We start from the raw sequence: 22,419 nt of genomic DNA on the forward strand, positions 1-22,419 counted from the left end.
CAGGCCCAGTGCCTAGCCCCATCCCAGCCACCTGTGCAGGCTGGAATGACAGTCCACTAGTCCCGCCCCCAGCCACCTGTGCAGGCTGAATGGCAGTCCACTAGTCCCGCCCCCAGCCACCTGTGCAGGCTGAATGGCAGTCCACTAGTCCCGCCCCCAGCCACCTGTGCAGGCTGAATGGCAGTCCACTAGCCCCGCCCCCAGCTACCTGTGCAGTCCAATAGCTGGACATGGACTTCCATCTTCCAACCTACGACACTGTGCAACTGGGATTACAGGCACACACAACCATGCCTGGCTTATTTACTGAGTTGGAGGTCTCACAAACTTTTTGCCCAGGCTGGCCCTGAACCTTGATCTTCCCAATTTCTACCTCTCCCAGTAGCTAGGGTTGCAGACCTGAGCCACTGTGCCCAGTCTGTGGGCGCACATTCCCACAGGAACACCTCCCGGGCACACGCAGCATGGAGTTCACAGGTAATCTGCGTGGGGCTCCAACCCACAGAACGCATTGGTAAATAAAGGATGAATGAGCGGACTCAGGGGGATGGGAGCCCTCCCAGGGGAAGGGGCCCTCCCAGAGCCTTCGGGAAGAGGCGCTGCTGAGCCGCAGGGGCTTCTGGGCCAGGACGCTAGCTGGGGTGAGGCCCAACTCCAGGGCCCCCGCCGGCCCACACTTCCCGTGACCCGAGACACACCTGGTCGATCTTGACTGCTGTGGTGCTGGCATCGGTGGGCAGGTTGGACCGTTCCAGGTAAAACGCCCTGAGAGGAAGACATGGCCGAGGACCGGCGTGTCGCTCACTGTCTTCCCGCCCCTGGCCCAGCCCAGCGTCTGCAGCACCGCCTGCACCCTCCTCCCCGGGCTCCACGTCTTTTCCTCAGGGACCCTGCCCCCACGCAGGCTAGACGGACCGTCCGTGTCCACGGGCCCCACTGGGCTCCTGCCCCACAGACAGGATCCACACAGCCCTGCACTGGCAAGGCTGCTCGCCGGGCCTCAGTTTTCCCCTCTGTGAATGGGCGGGGACGGCCTGCTGCGGGTGTCCCCCAGCACACAGCAGGTGCGCGGCTCTCCTTGGATACCTGAGCTTGCGGTAGTACTGCTGCACCTTGTCCAGCGACTGGGCGTTGATCTCCTGCTCCAAGTCTTCCACCGCCTGGCTGCCTGGAGGTGGAGGCCCCTCCACGTTGTCCAGAGCTGTGAACAGGAGCAGGGAGGGTGGATGGCCCCCGATGCCTGGTGGCTGTGCCCCCCCCCTGTCCTTCCCCCCCCCCCCCCCCCCCCCCCCGCCGCTCCGGCTGGAAGCTCACCCTTGGTGAAGAGCACGGTGTGCAGCCGGAGGCTGGCCCCGCTCTCCAAGCGGGACGGCAGCCTGGAGAAGTGGAAGCTGTCCAGGTAGAAGACCACCCTCAGCGCCTGCCGGCTGCCCTCGATGTGGTAGAAGACGTTGGTGTCTGTGGAGGGCAAGGTGGGCGGGCGGCTCAGCGCGAGGCCCAGGGCGGCGGGGCCTGCACTGGGGCCGATTCCGCACACGGGCGCCGCCCGTCCACCCCGGGCCAGGCTCAGCCCCTTGTCACCCCAGCCTGGGGGGCGGGGGAGGGGCCCTCCCACCCCGAGCTCCCTGCCTGGCTGGGAGGCCAGCTGGACAGGCCGTGCCTTCAGTGCCCCACATGGGCTCCCCTGAGGCCCTTCAGCCCGGGCCCTGCCTCCCGAAGCTGCCCGCGCCCGTCCCAGGCCTGCACCATCTTCACCGGCAGGACAGCCTGTGGCCCGGATGTTGGGACCTCACTGACCCCATCCTGCCCTGTTCAGACATCACTAATCCATCCGTGGATCTCCCGGCGCCCAACTCAGCCTCCATGAACTAAAGAGGCCCCAGCACCCTCGGGGCGTAGAGTGATGCTGGGCTGACAGGTTACTGAGGGGCGACTGGGGAAAACACTCTTTATGCAGAAAGCGGCATTTAAACTTTCACATTTAGGGGGGAGGAGGAGGAGGAGGAGCAGGAGGGAGGAAGACCATGCAGTCTTCATGACGGGATGAGCCCTTACAAATCTTAAGTGTTCACCCTGAAGAAGGGCTTCCCTTAGAAGGAGCTGTGGCGTGTTTTTAACAAGCTGTGAAGACAGCTGGGCATGAATGAAAAGAAACTCCTCTTTCTCCACGTGGACGGCAAGCCGGCCTAGAGAGGCCCGCCCCGCGGGGGCAGCAGGGGTGGGGGCTCCGGTCACTCACTGGCCACGCAGTTCTCGTCCAGCTGCTTGAAGGAGAAGCTGACGTTGTCCAGCTCTGACAGCGTCCCCCACAGGTCCTCCAGCATGCTCCGCTCCTCCTTCTGCGGGGACAGGGCGCAGCGGGACCTCGGACGCCACCCCCTGCTTCCCCCCGCGACCCACACGCTGACGAGCCACCGGGCACAGGTCCCTGGTGTGGCTCTGCATTGGCCAAGGGCTGTGCCCTGGCACATCCTGTGCCCGCTGCAGGTCAGGACACAGCTGGGCCCTGACTGCTAAGTGGCCCTAGTGATGCCCTGTCTCCCTCATGGGCACCGAGATGCAGACTTAACCATGCTCTTCACCTCGATCCACCCACACTCACGGGCCCCACCCTGTACAGGTACCTGGGGCCGAGCATTCGGGATCCACGGCCGTACCCAATGGCCACCACCAAACCCAACTCCCAGCCACTGCCCAAGGCCAAGTGCAGGGCCAGGCCAGAGGCTGGGGCCCTTCCCCCTCCTTAAACAGGACCATCCATTACCTTTTATGCACATTACTCATCTGCCTAGAATAACGCCTCAGCCACCTCATCCCAGGCCCTGCCTGCTCCCTTCTGGTCGCACTGCCTTGGGGCTTTTGCATGTGTTCTCTCACTGCCCAGCACACTCTGCCTCTGTTTTCCTGGCTGGCAAACACCTCTGCTCAAACATCACCTCTGCAGAAAGACTTTCTGCACGGTCTCACTGTGGGTGGCCTGCGGCCAGCCCCGGCTCAGTCTGCCTGCCCCTGCTAGCATGTATTCCGCAGACCCAGACATCACAGCACCAGAGGCAGAGCGTGAGGGGACTGGGCTCCAGGAAGAGGACGGCCAGGGCTGGAGGCCCACAGCCCTCTGGGCCCTGGGCTGAACTGGGCTCTTTGCCCACTTAGAGCCTGTGCCTGCCAGCAGTGGCCAGCAGAGGGCGCTCCAAGGTCACAGGGGGCCACGGGACCTGGGTGGCCTAGTTTGTGCTAGGGGCAGCCGGGGGATTCTGAGCAGCACCCCAGGTTCACACCGCAGGTCGGTTGTGCTCCCTGCCTCTGCCCAGCCCCTTCCTGCCCCAACCCCCTCCCACACACACACCTGTGTCAGGTGGTCAGACTGAGGGTGGCTGGGAACACAGAGCAGACTCGTTTGGTTCGCTCACGGTCCCACCCCTAACAGCAGCACACACCTGACACACTGCTACTACCACCATCACCACCATCACCATCACCACCATCACCATCACCACCACCACCACCACCATCACCATCACCACCACCACCACCACCACCATCACCACCACCACCACCACCATCATCACCACCACCACCACCACCATCACCACCACCACCACCACCACCACCATCACCACCACCACCACCACCATCACCACCATCATCATCACCATCACCACCATCATCATCACCATCACCACCATCACCACCACCACCACCACCACCACCATCAACACCATCACCACCATCACCATCACCACCAACACCACCACCATCACCATCATCACCACCATCACCACCATCATCACCACCACCATCACCACCACCACCACCACCACCACCACCATCGCCACTATCACCACCATCATCACCACCACCATCACCACCACCACCACCACCATCACCATCACCACCATCACTACCATCATCACCATCACCACCACCACCACCATCACCATCACCACCATCACCACCACTATCACCACCACCACCACCATCACCACCATCACCACCATCATCATCACCACCACCACCATCACCACCACCATCATCACCACCATCACCACCATCATCATCATCATCACCATCACCACCATCACCACCACCATCATCATCACCATCATCATCATCACCACCACCATCATCACCACCATCACCATCACCACCATCATCATCATCACCATCATCACCATCACCATCACCATCATCACCATCACCACCACCACCATCACCACCATCATCACCACCATCACCACCAGCACCACCACCACCTCCGCCATCTCCGCCACTCACCACCGCGGCTGGCGCCAGCAGCGACTGGCAGTGCAGCAGGACGCCAGTGGCTGCCACCTGCTCCAGCCACTTGCGGCTGGCGTCACGGCTGCTCTCCTCGTACTCGCCGTTGTTGTTGTAGCGGTAGCTGAGGGCGGCCAGCAGCTGCTCGGAGAAGGTGCACACGGCGGCCACCAGGGCCTGGGAGAAGATGGCGTCCCTGCGCAGCTGCAGCTCTGTGTCTGGGGGAGGGGCACCAGCACTGAGAGGGGGGCCCAGCAACCCCCCCCCACACAACCAGACCCCAAGGCTGGGTCCACAGAAGTCAGTTCCTCCCAAAGCCCCTGGCACCCCCCCAAATCTCACCGGGAGACAAGCTGCCTCACCCAGGGACCCCCCACCCCCTGCCTTGGCCAGAGAGGTGCCAAGCCCACGCTCGCTGCGCCCCTCCATCCCCCCCACCATCCCCCCACCTGAGCCTGGCCCTGAAGAACCCCACTACCATGCACTCGGGCCTTGGGGCAATCTAGGGGGGCATTAGATTGATGGGGTGCCACTGCCACGTGGGGTGCGTCTCTGGAAGGGACAAGGCACAGGGAGCAGCCAAGACTGCCACCTCCCAAACCCGCCCGCTGTGCCCCGCTGGCTCTCAGACAGGGCCTCCTGGCCTGGGCCGGCCGTCCTGTGTCCTCCGCCAGGGCCATGACAGGCCTAGCTCTCAGCCCCGACACCTTCCCTCAGGCCAAGGAGTGAGGTCTGATCTGACTGGCTGAAGGACTGGGGCAAACCAGGGGCCTGACTGGGGGTGCTGGCGGGGTGACACGGGCCACTCACCTGTGCACTTCAGCAAGGCCAGGAGTAGCTGGTTCTTCCCGTCTGCAAGGAGAGGGGGAGACAGGCAGGTGTGGGGGGGAGGGGTCCCAGAGGGGCGGCCCGTGGGCCCTGCCACGCTGCCCCTCGGAGCACCAGAGCACAGGCTGGGCTCCTGGAGCTCGTACTGTGCAGAGGGTGAATTCCAGCAACGCCGGACGCCTGGCCATGGAAGCCCACGACACCAGACTCATCTGGCGACATTGGCCAAGATAAGCCAGCACAGCACCTTACCGCCCACAGACAGCCCGAAAGCCTGCCTGCTCTGGAGGCTGAGGTCTGAGGATCACAGTTCAAAGCCAGCCCAGGCAGAAAAGTCCCCATGAGATTCTCATCTCCAAGGAACCACTCAAAAACCACAAGTGGTAGAGCGCTGGCCTTGAGCAAAAACTGCTTAGGGACAGCACCCAGACCATGAGTTCAAGCCCCACGACTACCAAAAAAAACCTAAGTCCAGCCTGCCAGCCTGCTGACCTCGGATAAGCCTCCTCAGCTGACATGGCCTCCACTTGGGCAGCTCCGTGGTCAGTGTGGACGGCCCTGAGCTCGCTTCCCGGAAAAGGGACCCACTCCTCTTGCCCTGCCCTGAGCCTGCAGATGGGCCTGATCCAGAACACCCTTGGCAAGCCACCCACCACATGCTGACCTTCCACGTATCTCTGGATGTTGTCCACCAGGGTCTTGATGGAGCTGGGCAGGTTCCAGGGGTCCTCCTGGATGCTGGTCTGGATCAGGCTCCGCCCACGGATCATACATTCTTCTTTCTGCTTGAACTCTGGGGCAGGAAAGAGGCATGAGGGCCAAGAGAGGGAGGGGAGTGGCCCATGACTGTCACCAGATTTCAAAGCTCATAATCCTAGACAGAGACAGCTGGCAGGATGCCTGGGTATCGTCAGGTATCACCCACCACGGACAGCAGAGGTGGTAAGCATGCCACTGCTTCATATACCACACCCTTGGCAGACATCACCCATCAACCTCAGAGTTCCCTCCTGCTAGTGTGAGGCTGCAACTCCCACAGCTACAGTGGACATCACGCATGAGTCCTGGCTGCTTTCCTCTCAGAGCTGGAGGCTGTAGCTCCAAGTCTCTCAGGGATTCCCTCCGTGGAGGGACATGAGTGGTAATCTAACCCTTTCTCTACACAGAGGTGGAAGCTCAGACACAGTAGAAAAGTGACTTGCTCAAAGTCACATGGCTGGGCACTGGTAGCTGAGCCTTAAACCTGGCCCCAGCAAGGCCATTCAAAGGCCAGCCAGGCACAGGCCTAGGCCTTTCGCCCTCTTCCCAGCCTTCTGAGGTTTCTGTGGGCTCGGTTCCTCTCAACGCCTCTGCCTCCTGCGGCCTACGTCTGCAGAGGAAATCCCGAGACACAGGAGAGGCAGGCACCAGGACCCGCCTCCTGCCACTTCCTACCTCCTACTTACAGGCAGCCGCCCACCTACATCAACTGCTACACGCCACAGGAGACCCTGAGGGCAGGGCAGGGCTGAGCTCACCAGTGCCCAGTTCAGGACTGGCACAAGCTGGCTCTCAGGAATCCCTTCCTACCTGCCCGGGATGGTGGACGGTGGGTGGATGGGTAGCTGGATAGGTAGATGTGCTTAGCTGGGTAGATAAGTGGGTGGATGGTGGGTAGTAGATGGATGGATGGATGGGTGGGTAAATGTGGGCAGTTGGGTAGCTGGGTGGATGATGGATGGTGGGGGATGGGTGGTAGATAGATAGTGGAATGGGTAGATGTGAGTAGTTGGGTGGATGGGTGGTGGATGGTAAACAGACAGGTGGGCATGTAGATAAATGGGCAAATACTAGGTGGAAGGACCTGGGACATTTTATTTCAGGTGTCTGAGTTTGGCGCCGCGCTGGGCAGGCCTGGGGACATTCTGTTGTCTGTGTTCACACTGGGTTCACTGCTATGGCTTATCATTGACCTATGCATGGCACGCTGGCTTTCCATACAGAGCTTGACAAGGTCTTTCCAAAGCTCAGCTTCTAAAAGGGAGGGGAGAGGAGCTTTCAATAAGAAGAGGAGAAGCTGTGAATTACAGCTGTGGATATTTCCCTGAGCCCCGGGGGCCTGTGCGGTCCCGGCTCACAGGCCTCCCTCCCACTGGGGTCACCACCCTGCAGCCCAGGAGGGCCAGGGGCCGCCCGGGGCAGAGTCTCCTTGTAGAGCCATGTATGGCAGGGCCTGTGGCCTGTGCCACACATACTTGGGTTTTTTGCTTTTTGGGGGGAGGGGGGAGGAGAGTTTTGTTGGTCATGGGACTTGAACTCCTGGCCTGAGAACTGTCCCTGAGCTTTTTCACTCAAAGCTAGTACTCTACAGCTTTGAGCCACAGCACCATTTCCCGTTTGCTAGCAGGTGGTTAACTGGAAGATAAAAGAGTCTCACAGAATTTCCTGCCCGGGCTGGCTTTGAACCGTGACCCTCAGATCCCAGCCTCCTGAGCAGCTAGGATTACAGGCATGAGCCACCGGCGCCCGGCATACTTGGTTTTCTTTTGACAACCCTTTATGCAAAGATGGTTCTCAGCTCTGGGTCTGCACAAAGCAGGCTGTGGATCGGGCTGATCTGGTCCATGGCTCGGACCCACCAATCTGGCGGAGCCTGTGATCTGGGTCCCCAGTGGCTTGCCCGCCCCCCTCCCCTACTCCCTCCCCTTTGCCCCCCCTCCCCTCTCCCCCAGGGGCGCTAGCCAATCACCTTGCAGGTTGTGCTCCATGGGGAAGTGCCGGGCCTCCTCGAAGGCCCTGCTCATCACCGGGCCCTGGAGAAGCCCGTTGATGGCGTCCACCTGGTTGAAGAGATGCTCCAGGCAGCCATGCAGCTTGTCCTGCTTGTCCCACGCCATGCGCATGTCACAAGGCAGCTCGTCCCCTGGCAACCGGAAGACCTCAGTCAGCCACCTCTGCCTCCCGCTGGAGGGCCATGGACACATGAAGCAATGCTGCCTCTGTCCCCCACCCACCCACCCCCACACCCCCCCCACCGGTCGAGCGCATGAATGTGCATTCACCAGTGACCCCCTTCTGGGGCTGGGGAGACTCCGTGCATTTCTTCTACCTCTCCTGGGTGGTTTGGGTTTGAGTTGAGCTCACACACAACCACACAATCATGCGGCACCCCAAGTACATTCCCTCGCACCCACAGGGGCTGGCTCTTAGGTTCCTGTGAGCAGCACATAGGAAGTTCCCAGTCAACACGCGCAGCCTGACACACCACCAATACACAGCCCCACTCTGCACTTACCCGACCCCATCTCGTCGCTGCCCAGGTAGGAGCTGCTGCTCCTCACGCTGGTATAAGACAGGACCGAGTCCCGGTTGCTGTTACACTCGCTGCAACGGGGAGACACAGCTCAGGGACCTCCGCTCACCTCCAGCCCAGCCCCTCGGCCCTCTTTTTGGAGGATGGACGAAGGCTTGGCCTTGAGTAGATACTGGGCAGGGTGCAGCCCATTGCCTGCGAGGGAGGAAACTTCCAGAAACACAGGGGGGAGGACAGCAAGCATCTTCAGCCAGGTGTCACCACGGTCCCTCATCTGCAGGGCCCCCCCGCGCACCTGCCTCCTCCCTTTCTAGCCCTGCTGGACATGTCTGCCCATGCCACACTAGGCCAAAGGGAACAAGTCAGGGAGCGGGAACCGGGGACAGCCTTCTGAACAACGAAGGGGAAAATAAATCCATTAAAATGAAAACTCAGGGGCTGGGAATGAGGCTTAGTGATAGAGTGCTTGCCTAGCATGCATGAAACCCTGGGTTCGATTCCTCAGTACCACATACAAGGAAAAAGCCGGAAGTGGTGCTGTGGCTCAAGTGGTAGAGTGCCAGCCTTGAGCAAAAGAAGCTCAGGGACAGTGCCCAGGCCCTGAGTTCAAGCCCCCAGGACCAGCAAGAAAAAAAGAAAAAAGAAAAAAAAAAAAAGGAAGAAAACCCAGGATGCTATTGTCCAGAAAGAAGCGTACTCATTACCTAACTTATGAAACCGTAACCCTTCTGCATATCACCTTTATCATAACAATAAAAAAATCTATTTAGAATATTGTTTTTAAAGTCCACTCTTAAAACTTGAAGAAAAAAAACAAACCCAGAGCTGGACAAACTTGGACCCAAGTCCAAGGACAGCAAAGTCCCAGGCAGCCAGATGTCTACCATGCGACACGGTGAACACTGGGCACAGGATGGACCGCGTGTGTCCAGCAGGCACCCCCTCCCCATCCCCCGGGGCTCAGAACCCCTCACTCATCCACCCGCTGCGTGAGCCAGAGCCTGGGCCCACTGCATGCTGGGCAGCGCCCCCCACATACACCCCCAGCTCCACGCACCTGTAGGAGTCGCGGTAGCTCATGGTGTCATGGCCCGAGTCCTCCTGGTCCTCCTCGGACACCTTGAAGCACACCTTCTTGCTGCCCCCGTGGTCAGTCCTGTCTGCCTCGCTCTCCTCGCTCACCAGCGGGGAGGACGAGGACGAGGCCCCCTCAGCCAGCGGTGCGTCGCAGGCCCCCAGGGAGGTGGGCTCCGTGATGGTGGACAGCAGCCTGCGGGAGGGCAGGCCCGCGGGGTCACCGCTGCACAGGGTCCCGGGCTCTGAGCCTCCCCGCTGACCTCACACAGAGGGGCTTCCCCAGTGCCTTGTGCCCTTCCTTGAAAGCCCCTCAAACCTCACCAGGCTCCCCTGTCCCCCCAAAGTGTGCGTTCCACAGCGCCATCTTACGGGCAAGCTAACCGGGCTCCAGGCGAGGCCACAGCGCCTGCCTCCTCCTGCAGCCTCCCCCAGAGCTGGCCCCCACGAGAGCTGTGCACACTGTAACTGTGAGTCCGCGCACTGCACACTGACCCCCCCACGGCCCCCTCCTAGGCTTAGAGGCCAAAAGCAAGTGATGTGACCACTCCCAGACTCCGTTTCCTCGTCTGTAAAATGGGATCTATCAGGATCTGCCTCCAGCCAAGTGCACCCTGGCCGCCGTGGAGCCGCCTCCATCCAGCTGTGGGGCCTGTGGGCGTGTACGCTCCACAGCGCCGCTCCTGCTCCTGCGGGTGGCGGCCAGCGGTGGCCCTGCAGGTCCTGTGGTCCCACAGCCCCGGGGCGGCGTGTCCAGTGGCCTTTCCAGGTTGGTAAATTATGAATGTCCCTGGCCCCCTCTCCAAGTAACTCTGGCCCCAGAGGCTTCAGCAGAGCGGGTTCTGGGCAGGGGCCACTCTGCTCTGGGGGCACCTGGCACCTCCCAAGGGGAGGCACTGCCTGGTGGTTGCGGGCAGGGATGGGGCACAGGACGCCCCGCTACAAAGAGGGGTGCCTGGCTAGGCACCAGTGACTCACACCTGTTATCCTAGCTACTCTTGAGAACTGCAGTTCAAAGCCAACCTGGGCTAACAAACGGGAGACTTATCTCCAATGAACAAACAAAACAGCCAGAACTGGGGTGAGTGTGCTCCAAGTGGCAGAGCGCCAGCTGAGAGGGAACAGGCCTAATGCGTCCCAGGCCCTGCCCCTGAGCTCTGCCCCCAGCACCGGGCCCCACCCCAAGCCCTGAGCCTGGCCCTGAGCCCCACCCCCAGCACCAGGCCCCACCCCCAATCCCTGAGCCCCGCCCCAAGCCCCGCCCCTGAGCCCTGCCTCCAGCACCGGGCCCCACCCCCAAGCCCGAGCCCATCCCAGAGCCCCTCTCAGAGCCCCGCCCTGAGCCCCGCCCCTGAGTCCCAAGCCCCGCCCCTAGCCCTGGGCCCCGCCCCTAGCCCTGGGATCCAGGCCGGGCCACACCTGTTGATCTGGGAGACATACTGCCGCATCTCCCTGAGGGCCACGTCCAGCTTGGTGAAGAGCTGCAGGAAGGCGTCCTGCACCTCGCGCTCCTCCTGCTTCAGCAGGAAGCTCAAGCCTCGCTCCTCGGGGCTGCTGGCGCCCAGGCCCAGGGCGTCGCCGTCAGCAGTGGGCAGGCACCTCCAGGAAGGGGCAGCCATGGTGGTGATGCAGTGCTGCGTGTAGGACTTGGGGTTCAGGTGTCCTGGAACAGAGCGGGGAACTGCGCTCGAGTACAGCCCCACACACAGCCCTTGGGGGAGGGGATACCAGTGCACCACAGAGCCCCGATGAAGGGCAAACTCCCCCTTTCCACAACTCTGTCTGGGGGCAGGAACGAGGTTTGGAACTTGTGCTTACTAGGCTGGTGGTCTACACTGAGCCATGCCTCCAGCCTTGGTTTTAGCTAGTTATTTGTAGAACTGGGTCTTGCTTCCCATCCAGGTGTGTGGGCCTGGGGCCTGAGACATAACCTGACTATGCTAGGCACCCTGTCATTGTGGGGTGGCTGGCATGTGGCACCACCTCCAGCCTCCCTCTGGGGACACGGAGTCTCACAGAGTTTCTACGCAGGCTAGCCTTCAACTGTAGCCCTCCTGATCTCAGCCTCTCAAGTAAGCCAGCGTTGTAGGCTTGAGCCACTAGTGCCTGGTCTCTCCTTTCTAATACTTTTGAAATGACTAGGGTAGCTCAAGAAGAAAGTTTGTTTGCTGTTAATATGTTTTTAGCCACTGTGGTCTTTTTTTTCCACGTGAAGCATAGACATAGTGGCTGGAGCTCCAGCAGCTACACTTGACTATGAGGCATCCTGAAGGTTAGAGGTAATGACTCAGAGAAAGAGGAGCAGCCTGTATTTCTGGTGACACTGGCGTCCCTGCTCCACGCCTGGACCGGGGGCCCTCAGACACAGGGTTCGTATCTGCCCTGTGAGATCCACGCAGGTACCTTGCTCCGGGTCGAGGCCGATGAGGGAGGGCTTGCGGCCGAAGCGAATGCTGAAGGAGCGGCCGACCGAGGGGGTGGTCTTGGGGTAGGACACTTCCATGAGGTTGATGTGGCAGTTGGTGGGGCAGAAGTCCAGGCCGCACAGCGGGTGGGGGTCGGGGGACGCCTGCTTGAAGGGGGGGCTGACCCTGTTCCTCAGCTGGGCTGCGAACTGAGGAAGAGGGGAGGCGGGTGGTGAGGCCGAGGCCCGCGCTGCTCGGGCCCAGGCCGCAGGTCCCTGAACGGAATGAGGGAGCAACAGCTCGGAACGTAAAGCGGGGGGCCTGGGGCGCCCCTACGGGGTCCCAGTTTCACGGCCAGCCTGGCAGGAGCAGAGCCCACCGAGAGCTTACGGGCATTGCTTCACCACATCACCCCAGGGCCAGCAGGGAGGACCCTGTCTCTAGAGACGGGAAGCACGTGGCCCGGGCCTTGCCAGCCAGCCACCCTGAGCGAGACCGGAAGGGCCTTGGAGTCACCACGGGAGACTGGAAACGAGGCAAGGCGTGGAGCAAGGTCCCCTCCTGCGCTAGCTACCGAAACACCCAGGTGCCACCACGCCTGAGGCCACCGGTGTGGTGGGTCTCGGTCCCCAGTGCTTCTCCTGCGCGGGGCACCGGGAGCGGGGGGTGTGGGTGGAGGGAGAGGGGCCGCGGCCCGGGCCGCACCTCCCGGTAGCAGGCGATCCTGCGGCCCACGCTCTCCAGCCTGGTGTCGCAGAGGTGGCGGAACTCGTAGTGGGACATGGTTACGATGGCGCCGCTCATGGCCATGAGGCGCCCGCAGTTCTGCACGAAGGTGCTGTCCGCGGCCGCCAAGGCCTCCAGGACCTGCAAGGGAGGGCAGGCGAGGGCTCAGTACCCCCACACACACCCCGGCTCCGTGGGGCATCAGGTGCCCGCCGAGGGAATAGAGGCCTCCCCGGTTTCCTCGGGGGTGGGGAGCAGGGATGGCCGGCAGGGCCAGGGCGGCGCCCCCACCCCGCCCAGGCACAGCCAGACCTTGGCCACCAGGCGGAAGCAGCCCCGGGGCTCCACGATCTTCTCCAGCACGTGGCACCGCACGCCCGCCGTGCTCACGTACTCGTACACCACGCCGTGCTCCAGGGGACCGTTGTCCACCGTCAGGCTGACCACGGGGCCGTCCTCGCGCAGGCTCAGCTGGGGGCCCAGTGACAGCAGGGGAAGGGCTGGAAGCCGAGGGCAGATAGGGCTGGGGTGAAGGCCTCAGTGAGGAAAGGGGGTGTCTGCTGAACGGGGGGGGGAGCTCAGAAGGTTCTGTTCCCCCTGGGAGACTGGCCCAGGGAGCCACTGCCATAGGCGGGCCCAGCCTCAGGGTAGCAGGCCATTTGGGGCGGGGTGGGGGGGGAGGTGGGGGTGGATCTAACCCTAAGGATCCTCAACAGGACGGACAGAGCTGAGGAAACAGGGTTGGAAAGACAGCGGGATGAGGGGAACTGAGGTCAATAACAATGGGGCCAACCAGTCAGCCACAGAGCCATGAAACAAGGAAGCTTCTAGAAGCGGCAACAGATGAGAAGATGGGAGACTCTCTAGAGCCCCAGAGGGAAGTGCAGGCCCAGGGCGGGCATTTCGGGAGCTGCAGGATGGTCAGTGTGTGCAGTGTTTGTGACAGCTGCCCCTGGAGACCACGGAAGCCACAGCCACAAGGACATGGTGCGGGGGGGGGGGGGGGGGGGGGGAGCAGCTCCCTCACCTGGGTCGGGATGGTCCTCCTCCCTGGCACCCTGACTGCCAGGGTCCTCGGGGGTCTCCTGGCTGGCCCGTGCCTGCTGGGCGTCCTCGGGGGTGTGGTAGACCCACTGGTACAGACCCTGAGAGGAGCCATCAGGGGAGGGCCGGGGGGGGGGGGGGGGGGGGAACAAGACAAAGCTCAGGCTCTGAGCCTGGCGGTGACTCTGCATCCAGAGAGGCCCCTCTATTCCCCCACCACCACCACGGGGGAGCCGCGGTCACGGCGTGGCTGTTCTGTGCTCTACACAGATGCCAAGGGAGAGCAATGTCAGCCAAGGCCGAGGCACCATGGCTCACGCCTGTCATCCTAGCTACTCAGGAGGCTGAGATCTGAGGGTCGCAGTTCAAAACCAGCCTGGGCAGGAAAGTCCCGATAAGACTTAATCTCTAATAAACCACCAAAAAACTGGAAGTGGCGCTGTGGCTCAAGTGGCAGAGCCCGCGCCTTGAGCTGAAGAGCTGAGGGACAGCGCCCAGGCCCAGGGCAGGCAGCAGGTGGTCCATCAACAGCAGCTGGGCGCCACCGATGGAGCTGCTGAGCAGCTACCTCCTGGCCCTGCCCCTGGCCCCCAACACCAAGGACACGCCCCACAACTCAACCATCGCCCCACCGGACATCACCCACGGTGCTCTACAGTTATAACATGCAGTCCCAGTCATCCCCCCCCCCCCCCCCCGGAAGGGGAGCGCGGCCCTCCACCTGGGCTGCCGGCTCACCAGGGCCTCTTCCCGCCGGCTGCGGAAGGCCTGGAAGTGCTCCAGGACCTCCAGGGCACCCCCGCTCGCCACGCTGCTGCCGTCGACCTTCAGGACGCACTGGCCGGCGCAGAGCCCTGCGGCCAGGGACGGGGAACCTGGGGTAGGAGCACAGGCAACGATGGACAGACGCCAGCCCCACCCCAAATGCACACCCCAGCCCGCACTGCCACCAGCTCCCCCACTCAGGGCTGGTCCAGGCCGGAGTCTCTCTCCCTGCAGGAGACACTGGGGCTCAGGGAGCCTGCATGTTCCTGGGCCATCCTAGATCCACCCTAAAGTACTCCCAGATTTTCATCTGCCTTCATCCTCTTACCACAAAAGCAAACAATGAGTGCATAAGCTTTACAAAGAGGACCTGCAGGGGGTGGGAGGGCTGGCTCTCCAAAGGCAGAGTGCAGGGGAAGGCAGTCCAGAACACAAGACCTCTGCTGGTGGCCCTGGGCTCGATCAGGCCACGCACAGGCCGGAAAAGGTGCATTTCTGGCTTTTCTTAGGAAGCAGGTGTGGGCTCCCTGTCCTGGCTGAGAACCACCACCCCTGTGGGGTGAAGCACTGCGTCCTTCACCTCTCCTTGTCCTCCTCTCGGGTCCCTCTGCCCACCTGAGAGCTGCCTTTAGAAAATGAGTGCTCACAGGGTGCTGGCCTGCAGTGGCGGTGTCGCAGCTCTGGAGGACTCTGAGCTCCACCGCCCAGACGGCCCGGGGCCCAAAGCCACCCTCAGCCCCGCAGTTCCCGCTCACCTCTGCCCACTGCATAGACACAGGGTGGGGAGGCCCCTCGGATCTGGAAGCTCAGGGCCTCTGGGTGGTCGGGGACTTTGATGGTCCTGTGTGGAAGCCAAGAGAGATCGTAAGGGAGAGCCACAGCTCCCCTGGGCGTGAGGACCAGCTGCGGAGTCCCCGCCTCCGAGGCCTCCACTCCCGGCACGAAGAGAAACACCGCTGCGCAGCCCCAGGCCGGGCCCAGGGGACTCACTCTTTGGCCTTGGTGGCCACCAGCAGGCGCAGCGGGCGGCGGGAGCAGAAAGACTGGTTCAGGATGGTCTCCACCTCCGAGAAGGGACGCAGGAACACGAGGTCCTCGTTGATGGAGTAGATCTTCCTGCCTGCCTGCAGACCGGCCATCTTGGTGGGAGGGGGTGAGAGCATAAGCACAGGGGTTACTGACCTCCTTCCTCCTCACTAAGGAACCCAGAATGTTCTAGAAACGGCGTGGCCCCTGCAATCCAGCAGGACTGGAGAGTCCCCTGGGGTGAGGAGTCCCCAGCCCTGACTCTGGATGACAAGCTGCAAAGGGGGCACTGAAGGGGGGGTGGCTGTCGGCTGACTGGGACACTGATGGTGCTGGCCATACTGCGGTGGCCACCAGGGGGGGTGACCACGGACACCCAGCCAGGACAGGAGCCGACAGGCTGACCGGAACCAGGACTCGGGGCCACCTCCTGCAGCGCTGGGAACAAGGTGAGTGTGCGGCTCACAGCACTCGGATCCTCCATGACACAGTGAGCAAATGTCTCACTACAGACCCTCCCCCCACCACACCCTAAGAAGCAATGGACAAACCACTGATCCCCAGCCAGGGAAGGCTCTTCTAGCATCCCAGCCTAAAAAACCTTTCCTGCGCTTCCAGGCATGGTCCAGCAGGGGGCACCAGGGGGCACACCAGGACCATCCTGAGCACCTGCTCCATCCCAGATCAGCTTCCATAGACATGGGCTTTGACCCCGACCCCAGGAAAGGGAGGAAGGCATAGCAGTGTCCACCCTTGTGCCCCCTGTGCCCCACTCCCATCCCCGGGACGCCTTCTGGGCCTCACCTCAGCCAGGGAGCCCCTCTGCACCGACTTCACCACCACAGCCTTGTTCTTCTCCTCGATGTCAAAGCCATAGTCCTCCTCCTGGGGCAGGATCTGAGGACCCCAGGCAAAAGACCCACCAAATGTGGGAGGCGCCAAGGGCAGACACGCCTGGACCCCACAGGACTGGCCCCGCGGCTCCCCACGTCCCAGGTCTGTAGGTAGGGGTGCAGGCTGCAGCCTGCAGGGCAGCAGCCACAGATGGGCCGGCAAGATGGAGGAAAACCAGAGTGCTGCCTGGCACAGAGTAGGTAAGCGATGCGTATCTATCAAATGAGGAACCACCACAGCCAGGGGTGGGTGCCCTCCCGCCTGCCAGCCTGAGCACAGCCCTCCTCCACACCGGGCTCCGGCATCGAGCATACCACAGCTGCTCAATAAACCCCAAAGTACCCTGCCACCAACAACTTGGGGTAGGAAGGGAACCTGAGGCACGCAGCCCCTTCACAGGGCAGGGTGGCAGAGTGTCAGGTTTGAGGGTTTTGATGGAAATACAGGAGCTCAGAAAACATCCACTGAAAGCCGGGCACCAGTGGCTTACACTTGTAATCCCAGCTACTCAGGAGGCTGAGATCTAAGGACCCCAGTTTGAAGCTGGCCTGGGCAGAAAAGTCCCCATGAGCCTCATCTCAAATTAACCACTCAAAAACTGGAAGTGGAGCTGTGGCTCAAGTGGTAATGTTAGCCTTGAGCACAAGGAGGCTCCAGGACAGCACCCAGGTCCTGAGTTCAAGCCACCACCAACTCCCTCCTCCTCCTCCCAAAAAATCCACTGAGTGCCGGCAGTGTCTGATCAGGTTGGCAAATGCTGCTTTGAATTTCATGGACTATGACAGCAACTAAATGTGGGCAGGACGCTCGCTGGTCGCTAAGAACTACAGCTCTGGGCTCCAGCCTGCCTCCTCCCCCCAGTACACAGCTGGGCGTCCTGAACCCCTAGTCCACCAGACAGCACCCTGCTGAGTGCCCTGCCCGGCCAGGATCTGCAGGCAGCCGAAGGCTGCGCCCAGGGGGGTCTGGAGGAAGAGGGTGCCAGCTCAGCCCTGCTCCTACCAGCAGCCGCTTGGCCAGAATGTTCTCCAACAGCTTGAAGTCATTGCGAAGCAGTTTGTTCCTGCTGCCGGTCCCCTCCATCTCCTCATCGGCGTGGAAGCGGAAGTACTGTGGCTCGTCCTTGAACTCGCTCTTCTCCAGCACTGCGGGCACAGAGGCACAGGCAGGGCACATGGTCAGACTCGTGCGGCCAGGGCTCAGCAGCCGTGGGCAACGCCGGCAGCCACAGGCGGGAGCCATGCCCTGTACAAGTTTGGTTTGGCCAAGGTGGTATTGAACAGAGGTGGAATTGTGGGCCAACACTAACATATTAGGCTATTTCACAGGCGGATCTGGCTTTCTGACTTCTCTAGAAAATTCTAAACTTGTCCCGGCTGCTGTAAAGACACGTTGTAAAGCCAAAGGAGCGAGGGATGGCGGCAGCAGGTCAGCACGGGTCGCCCAGAAGCCACAATGAGTACAGGAATTTGAGAACATTTGACGTGTTGGAGAGAAAAAAAATAGAAGCAGATCCCTACCTCACACTGTATTTCACTTAAAGACTCACATATCAGCAGCCAGGCTACAGCTAACGTAGGATCCACTCTCTGTCCTCGGGTAGAACCCAAGTCCACACGCAGGAGCCCAAAAAGCACTATGGGGCGTTAAGACCTTCAGCCAGCCACGACCCCACAGGTAGGAAGTGGGTTCGAAGACTCCTGAAGTGTCCACATCCAGTGACAGGTTAAGTATGTAGAATACATTAAAACTAACAAATCAAGCCAGGCTCTGGTCAGTAAATCTGTTATCCTGGCTCCTCAGGAGGCTGAGATCTAAGGATCACAGTTCAAAGCCAGATTGAGCAGGAAAGTCCATGAGACTCGTATCTCTGATGAATCACCAAAAAGCCAGAAGTGGAGCTGGGTTCAAAGGTTGGGATACTAGCATTGAGTGAAAAAGCTCAGAGAGAGTGCCCAGGTCTTGAGTTTAAGCCCCAGGACTGGCACACAACAAAGAAATAAAATCAAGACAGAAAACCTAACAAATCGACCAGGAAAGGCTCAGAAATCTGAATATACACAAGTAACCAGCAGGCTAGGAAACCAGCAAGAGGCCAGCCATGTGCAGCTGGAAACACAGCACCCTAGTGATCGGAAGCAAGCCTTGAGATTCTTCAGCCTGGGACTGAAGACTCCACACGCCAAACCCAGCCACTACGTATCCTTAGGAATAAAGATTGGTTGCAAACAGCCGTGCTTTTTTTAACCAATCACTGTGGCTACCAAAAATTGGATCATTGTCACAGTGAATGCAGGACCCAGAAAGCCTAAATCTGCATAGCTTGGCCCTGTGTACTACCCAGCCTGGGCACAAGCCGGGAGACGGCCCACATCGCTGCTGTGGAGTGTGGTCTCTGAGGCCGGGCACATGATGGCCATGCGCTTAGCTTCCTTTGTACTCCTTTTACAGAGAACAGAGAAGCTAAGTGAACTGCCCAGGGTCACAGAGCCTACAGGTGCCAGAACAACCCTCACCCCAGCATCTCTCCCCATGCTCCCCCGTTATAAAAGCAATACATGAAAGGGAGACAGCAAGGCTCAATGAGGCGCAGGTACCTGCCTCAGGTGGGTAGCTCTGCAAAGAGAGAACCCCTACCTCAGCCTGAGCCACGAGACACCAGTGGCCCCGCGGCTGAGGCTCCGTCCTAACTCATGGCTAAATGCAAGGCACAGAAGGCATCTCCTCCTCCTCCTCCATCACAGGAGAGCTCCTGGCACACTGCCTGTCCCAGCCCTCCATTACCTCTTGGAGACATCAGACATGTAAATTGCTACTTTCTCTGGGGCTGGGGAGTGGAGAGGAGACAAGGGCAGAGGGGGAACTTGCTTTGCCTCCGCTATGATCAGGAAGTAAGAAGGTTCCGGAGCCGGACGCTAGTGGCTCTCGCCTATAATCCTAACTACTCAGGAGGTTGAAATCTGAGGATGGAAGTTCAAAGCCAGCCAGAGGAAGGAAAGTCCATGAGACTCTTATCTCCAATGAACCCCCAGAAAACCGGAAGTGGCGCTGTGGCTCAAGTGGTAGAGCGCTGAAGAGCTGAGGGATAGTGCCCAGGCCCAGAGTTCAAGGCCCACAGCAGACAAATAAAAGAAAAAGAAAAAAAAAGATTCTGGAAGGCGCAGGGGGTGCAGTGTTGGTCTCTGCGGAGATGTCTGCGGGGCTGAGGTTGTTCAGGTTGTGCTGCCGGCTCAGCCAGTAGCCCCGGTGTCCCTCTCACCAGGCCAGTTGGGCTTGGTATATACAGATGTGGGTTCAAATCCCTGCCCTGGCCCCTACGACACTCAGCCTCTCCTCTGGCCTCTCTAAGCCATCTATAGGCACCGTAGGGTCAGGGTGACATGACGTGGCTCAGTGTCCCTGTGTTGGGCACCACCAGCCTTGAGGGCTCCTCCCTGGCACGTTAGGGCCCACAGGCCAGTTTGGACGTGGCAGAGGGGGCCGTGACCACGCAGCCACACAGCCTGGCCCTGCCATCACCGCGGCCACACCCGAGGGGCCCCAGCCCTTTCCTATTTTAGTCTGCTTTTGAGTTTGTGGCAGAGCAGGGGACAGCCGCATCCTACTCCCCCCAGGGACCCTGAAGTCATCAAGGCTGTCCCCCGAATCTCTCTCCCTCCCACCCTCCCCACCCCCGCCCCGGCATGTCCTCAGACAGCGGCCTTCCCAGAACAGCAGCTGGGACAGACCCCTAATTACCCTTACCCACAAATGAGGGGTTCTGCCAGCTGACGGGTGGAGGATGGGGCTTGCAGGCCCCGGGGCTTCTGGGAATGAAGGGTTTGGTGAGCCTGGCCCGTCTACATCTGCTGGGGACATGGTGGCAGGAGGGAGGGACTTCTGACCCCACAGAACCACGGACTTGCCAGTTCAAGGAAGGTCTCCCAGGGGAAACCGAGGCCCAAAGGAGTACACACCCAGTGAGAGTCAGCAAGAGCACGCCTGGCCCCCAACCTGCGGCTTACAAGGCAGGAAGACCAGGGGTCAGAACACTATGTCCCACATCTGTTTTGTAAATAAAGTTTTACTGTTTCCGGGCTGTCTGTAGCTGGAAGCTAGAGGAGAGCAGAGGTGGCAGAGGCCACGCAGGTCTGTGTGCTTCCTGTCCAGCCTTTAACAAGCCACTTCACCCACCTGAGTTAGACCCAAACAGCAGAGACCAGAGTTGTGGCCCTGAGACCATCCCAGCTCGGTCTCCTGTGTGAGCACCAATTACGCCCTTTCAGTGGCACCTAGGCCAAGCCATGTCACTCTCCCCTAGACTCATGCCCGTACCTCCTCCCAGTCCCTGCTCACTCCCCCAGCCACCAGCTGCTGCCAGAGAGCCAGAGACAGTGGTGTCAACCCCAGTCAGCTGGGACCTCGGTGCCCAGGCCTCCTGGGAGACCCCACGGCTCAGCAGGGAAGTTCTCCCCCAACCTTCAACACCGTGGAAGACATGGCACATGTGTGCACGTGCACACGCCGCACACACAGGTGCACACACCGGCACACGCACACAGAGGCAGTGAGTGGCGTGTCACCACTGCCCCACTGCCCAGCACTGTGCCTGGCACGCACTGGACACCAAGCAGAGAACAGCACAGCAGACCGGAAGGACAGGCGGGGTCTGGCCAGCCGGAGCACATGGCTCTGAGAAAAGCAAGTCCCTGCTGGGAAAAGCCACAGAGGGAGGGACACAAGAGATGCGCGCAAGGCATCAGGGAGACACACCGAATGATCCAAAGGGCTCAGGTAGAGGGAAAAGTGCCAAGGTAAAGGTCCTGAGGAATGCTCTAGGCCCTAGGCCCCTGGGCTGAAGGCAAGGATTACCATGGTGCATGAAGCCGTTGTTACACAGGCCCACGCCGAGTGCCACCGCTTCCTCCCGCGTCTGGCAGTCCCCCTGGAACAGATAGAAGAGGCGACGTTAGGTAGGCTGGCATCAAGCCGCTGAGGGTGGGCACCTGTGCCCAGAACGCAATGGACACCTGACAGACGTGTCTGTGATTCTTCCTGAGAGACCACAACAAGGCTGCTTTCCCAGAGTGCAGGGGGCACTGGCTAGATCTGGCCCACCCTGGCTAGATCTGGGGTCTCGTGTACACTAGGCCACTGCCCTACCACTGAGCCTCAATCCCCAAATTTGGATGACAAATGTGAACCACAAAGCCCAAGAAAAAGTAGAGATTTTAGCCAGGTCCCAGTGGCTCATGCTTGAAATCCTTGTAACTCAGAAGGCTATCTGGAAGGCTGTGGTTAGAAAAACCAGCCTACGCAGAAAAGACCATGGGAATCCATCTCTAAACAGCAGAATAGGGTGCAATGGCTCACACCTGTCATCCTAGAGACTTGGGAGGGTGAGATCTGAGGATCACGGTTCAAAGCCAGACTGGGCAGGAAAGCCTATGAGACTCTTTATCTCCAATTAGATGGCAAAAAGCTGGAGGTGGAACTATGGCTCATAATGGTAGTGTGTGAGCCTTGAGCACAAAAGCTCAGGGACAGCGCCCAGGTCCAGAGTTCAAGCCACAGGACCAGCACAAAAATAAAATAACCTATATAAAGCTAGGCTAGAGGTATGGCACAATTGCTAGAGTGCCAACCAACCATCAAGTAAGCATGCTAGACAAATGAGAGGCTCTGGGTCAAACCCCGGTACTCTCAAGAAAAAAAAAAAAAAAAGGCCGGGCACTGGTAGCTCACGCCTATAATCAGACAGGCAGCTCCTGGATCCAAGTGGGTAAGGGAGGGTGGCGGGCTCAGAGCCAGGCCAGGCAGGCACTGGGAGAAAGGCCGGCCCACCGTATGCAGCTGTCCGCGGCTCTGAGGGCCACACCTGGCCCAGGGGCTGCAGACCCAGTTCTCAATCTGGGAGGCCGAGCCAGCATGGGTCCCCGCTGGGCTTCTCACAGGCAGGGCTCAAGCCCACTATCCACAAAGGAGCCAGGCAGCACCGGCAGCAGGGTGTGCCGGAGTCCCAGTGACAGGCCCTGAGGAGGAAGCTGGCCGCATCCTGCCAGTACCAGTGACAGTGGCAGGTGGCAGGTGCTCCCTGAAGGACATGCT

General features: G+C 60.4%; 1 protein-coding gene across 1 annotated transcript in view; it reads right to left on the reverse strand.

The window, feature by feature from the left end:
* Positions 1-22,419, reverse strand: part of Prex1 (phosphatidylinositol-3,4,5-trisphosphate dependent Rac exchange factor 1) — a 101,137-nt gene that overhangs the window by 3,235 nt on the left and 75,483 nt on the right. Inside the window, exons 15-35 of the mRNA XM_042702171.1 lie at positions 21,184-21,256; positions 17,335-17,477; positions 16,243-16,335; positions 15,403-15,551; positions 15,168-15,253; positions 14,386-14,522; positions 13,631-13,748; positions 12,916-13,103; positions 12,583-12,744; positions 11,876-12,086; positions 10,892-11,135; positions 9,456-9,668; positions 8,381-8,469; positions 7,835-8,008; positions 5,771-5,899; positions 5,089-5,130; positions 4,276-4,496; positions 2,240-2,339; positions 1,315-1,458; positions 1,087-1,201; positions 699-765 (exon numbers count right to left, since the gene is read on the reverse strand). Coding sequence (XP_042558105.1) covers positions 699-765; positions 1,087-1,201; positions 1,315-1,458; positions 2,240-2,339; positions 4,276-4,496; positions 5,089-5,130; positions 5,771-5,899; positions 7,835-8,008; positions 8,381-8,469; positions 9,456-9,668; positions 10,892-11,135; positions 11,876-12,086; positions 12,583-12,744; positions 12,916-13,103; positions 13,631-13,748; positions 14,386-14,522; positions 15,168-15,253; positions 15,403-15,551; positions 16,243-16,335; positions 17,335-17,477; positions 21,184-21,256 — 2,898 coding nt within the window. The remainder of the gene's footprint in view (positions 1-698; positions 766-1,086; positions 1,202-1,314; positions 1,459-2,239; positions 2,340-4,275; positions 4,497-5,088; positions 5,131-5,770; positions 5,900-7,834; positions 8,009-8,380; positions 8,470-9,455; positions 9,669-10,891; positions 11,136-11,875; positions 12,087-12,582; positions 12,745-12,915; positions 13,104-13,630; positions 13,749-14,385; positions 14,523-15,167; positions 15,254-15,402; positions 15,552-16,242; positions 16,336-17,334; positions 17,478-21,183; positions 21,257-22,419) is intronic.

This window comes from Dipodomys spectabilis, unplaced genomic scaffold, assembly GCF_019054845.1.
Source record: "Dipodomys spectabilis isolate Male_0828 unplaced genomic scaffold, ASM1905484v1 ptg000317l, whole genome shotgun sequence".
NCBI classification, from domain to species: domain Eukaryota; kingdom Metazoa; phylum Chordata; class Mammalia; order Rodentia; family Heteromyidae; genus Dipodomys; species Dipodomys spectabilis.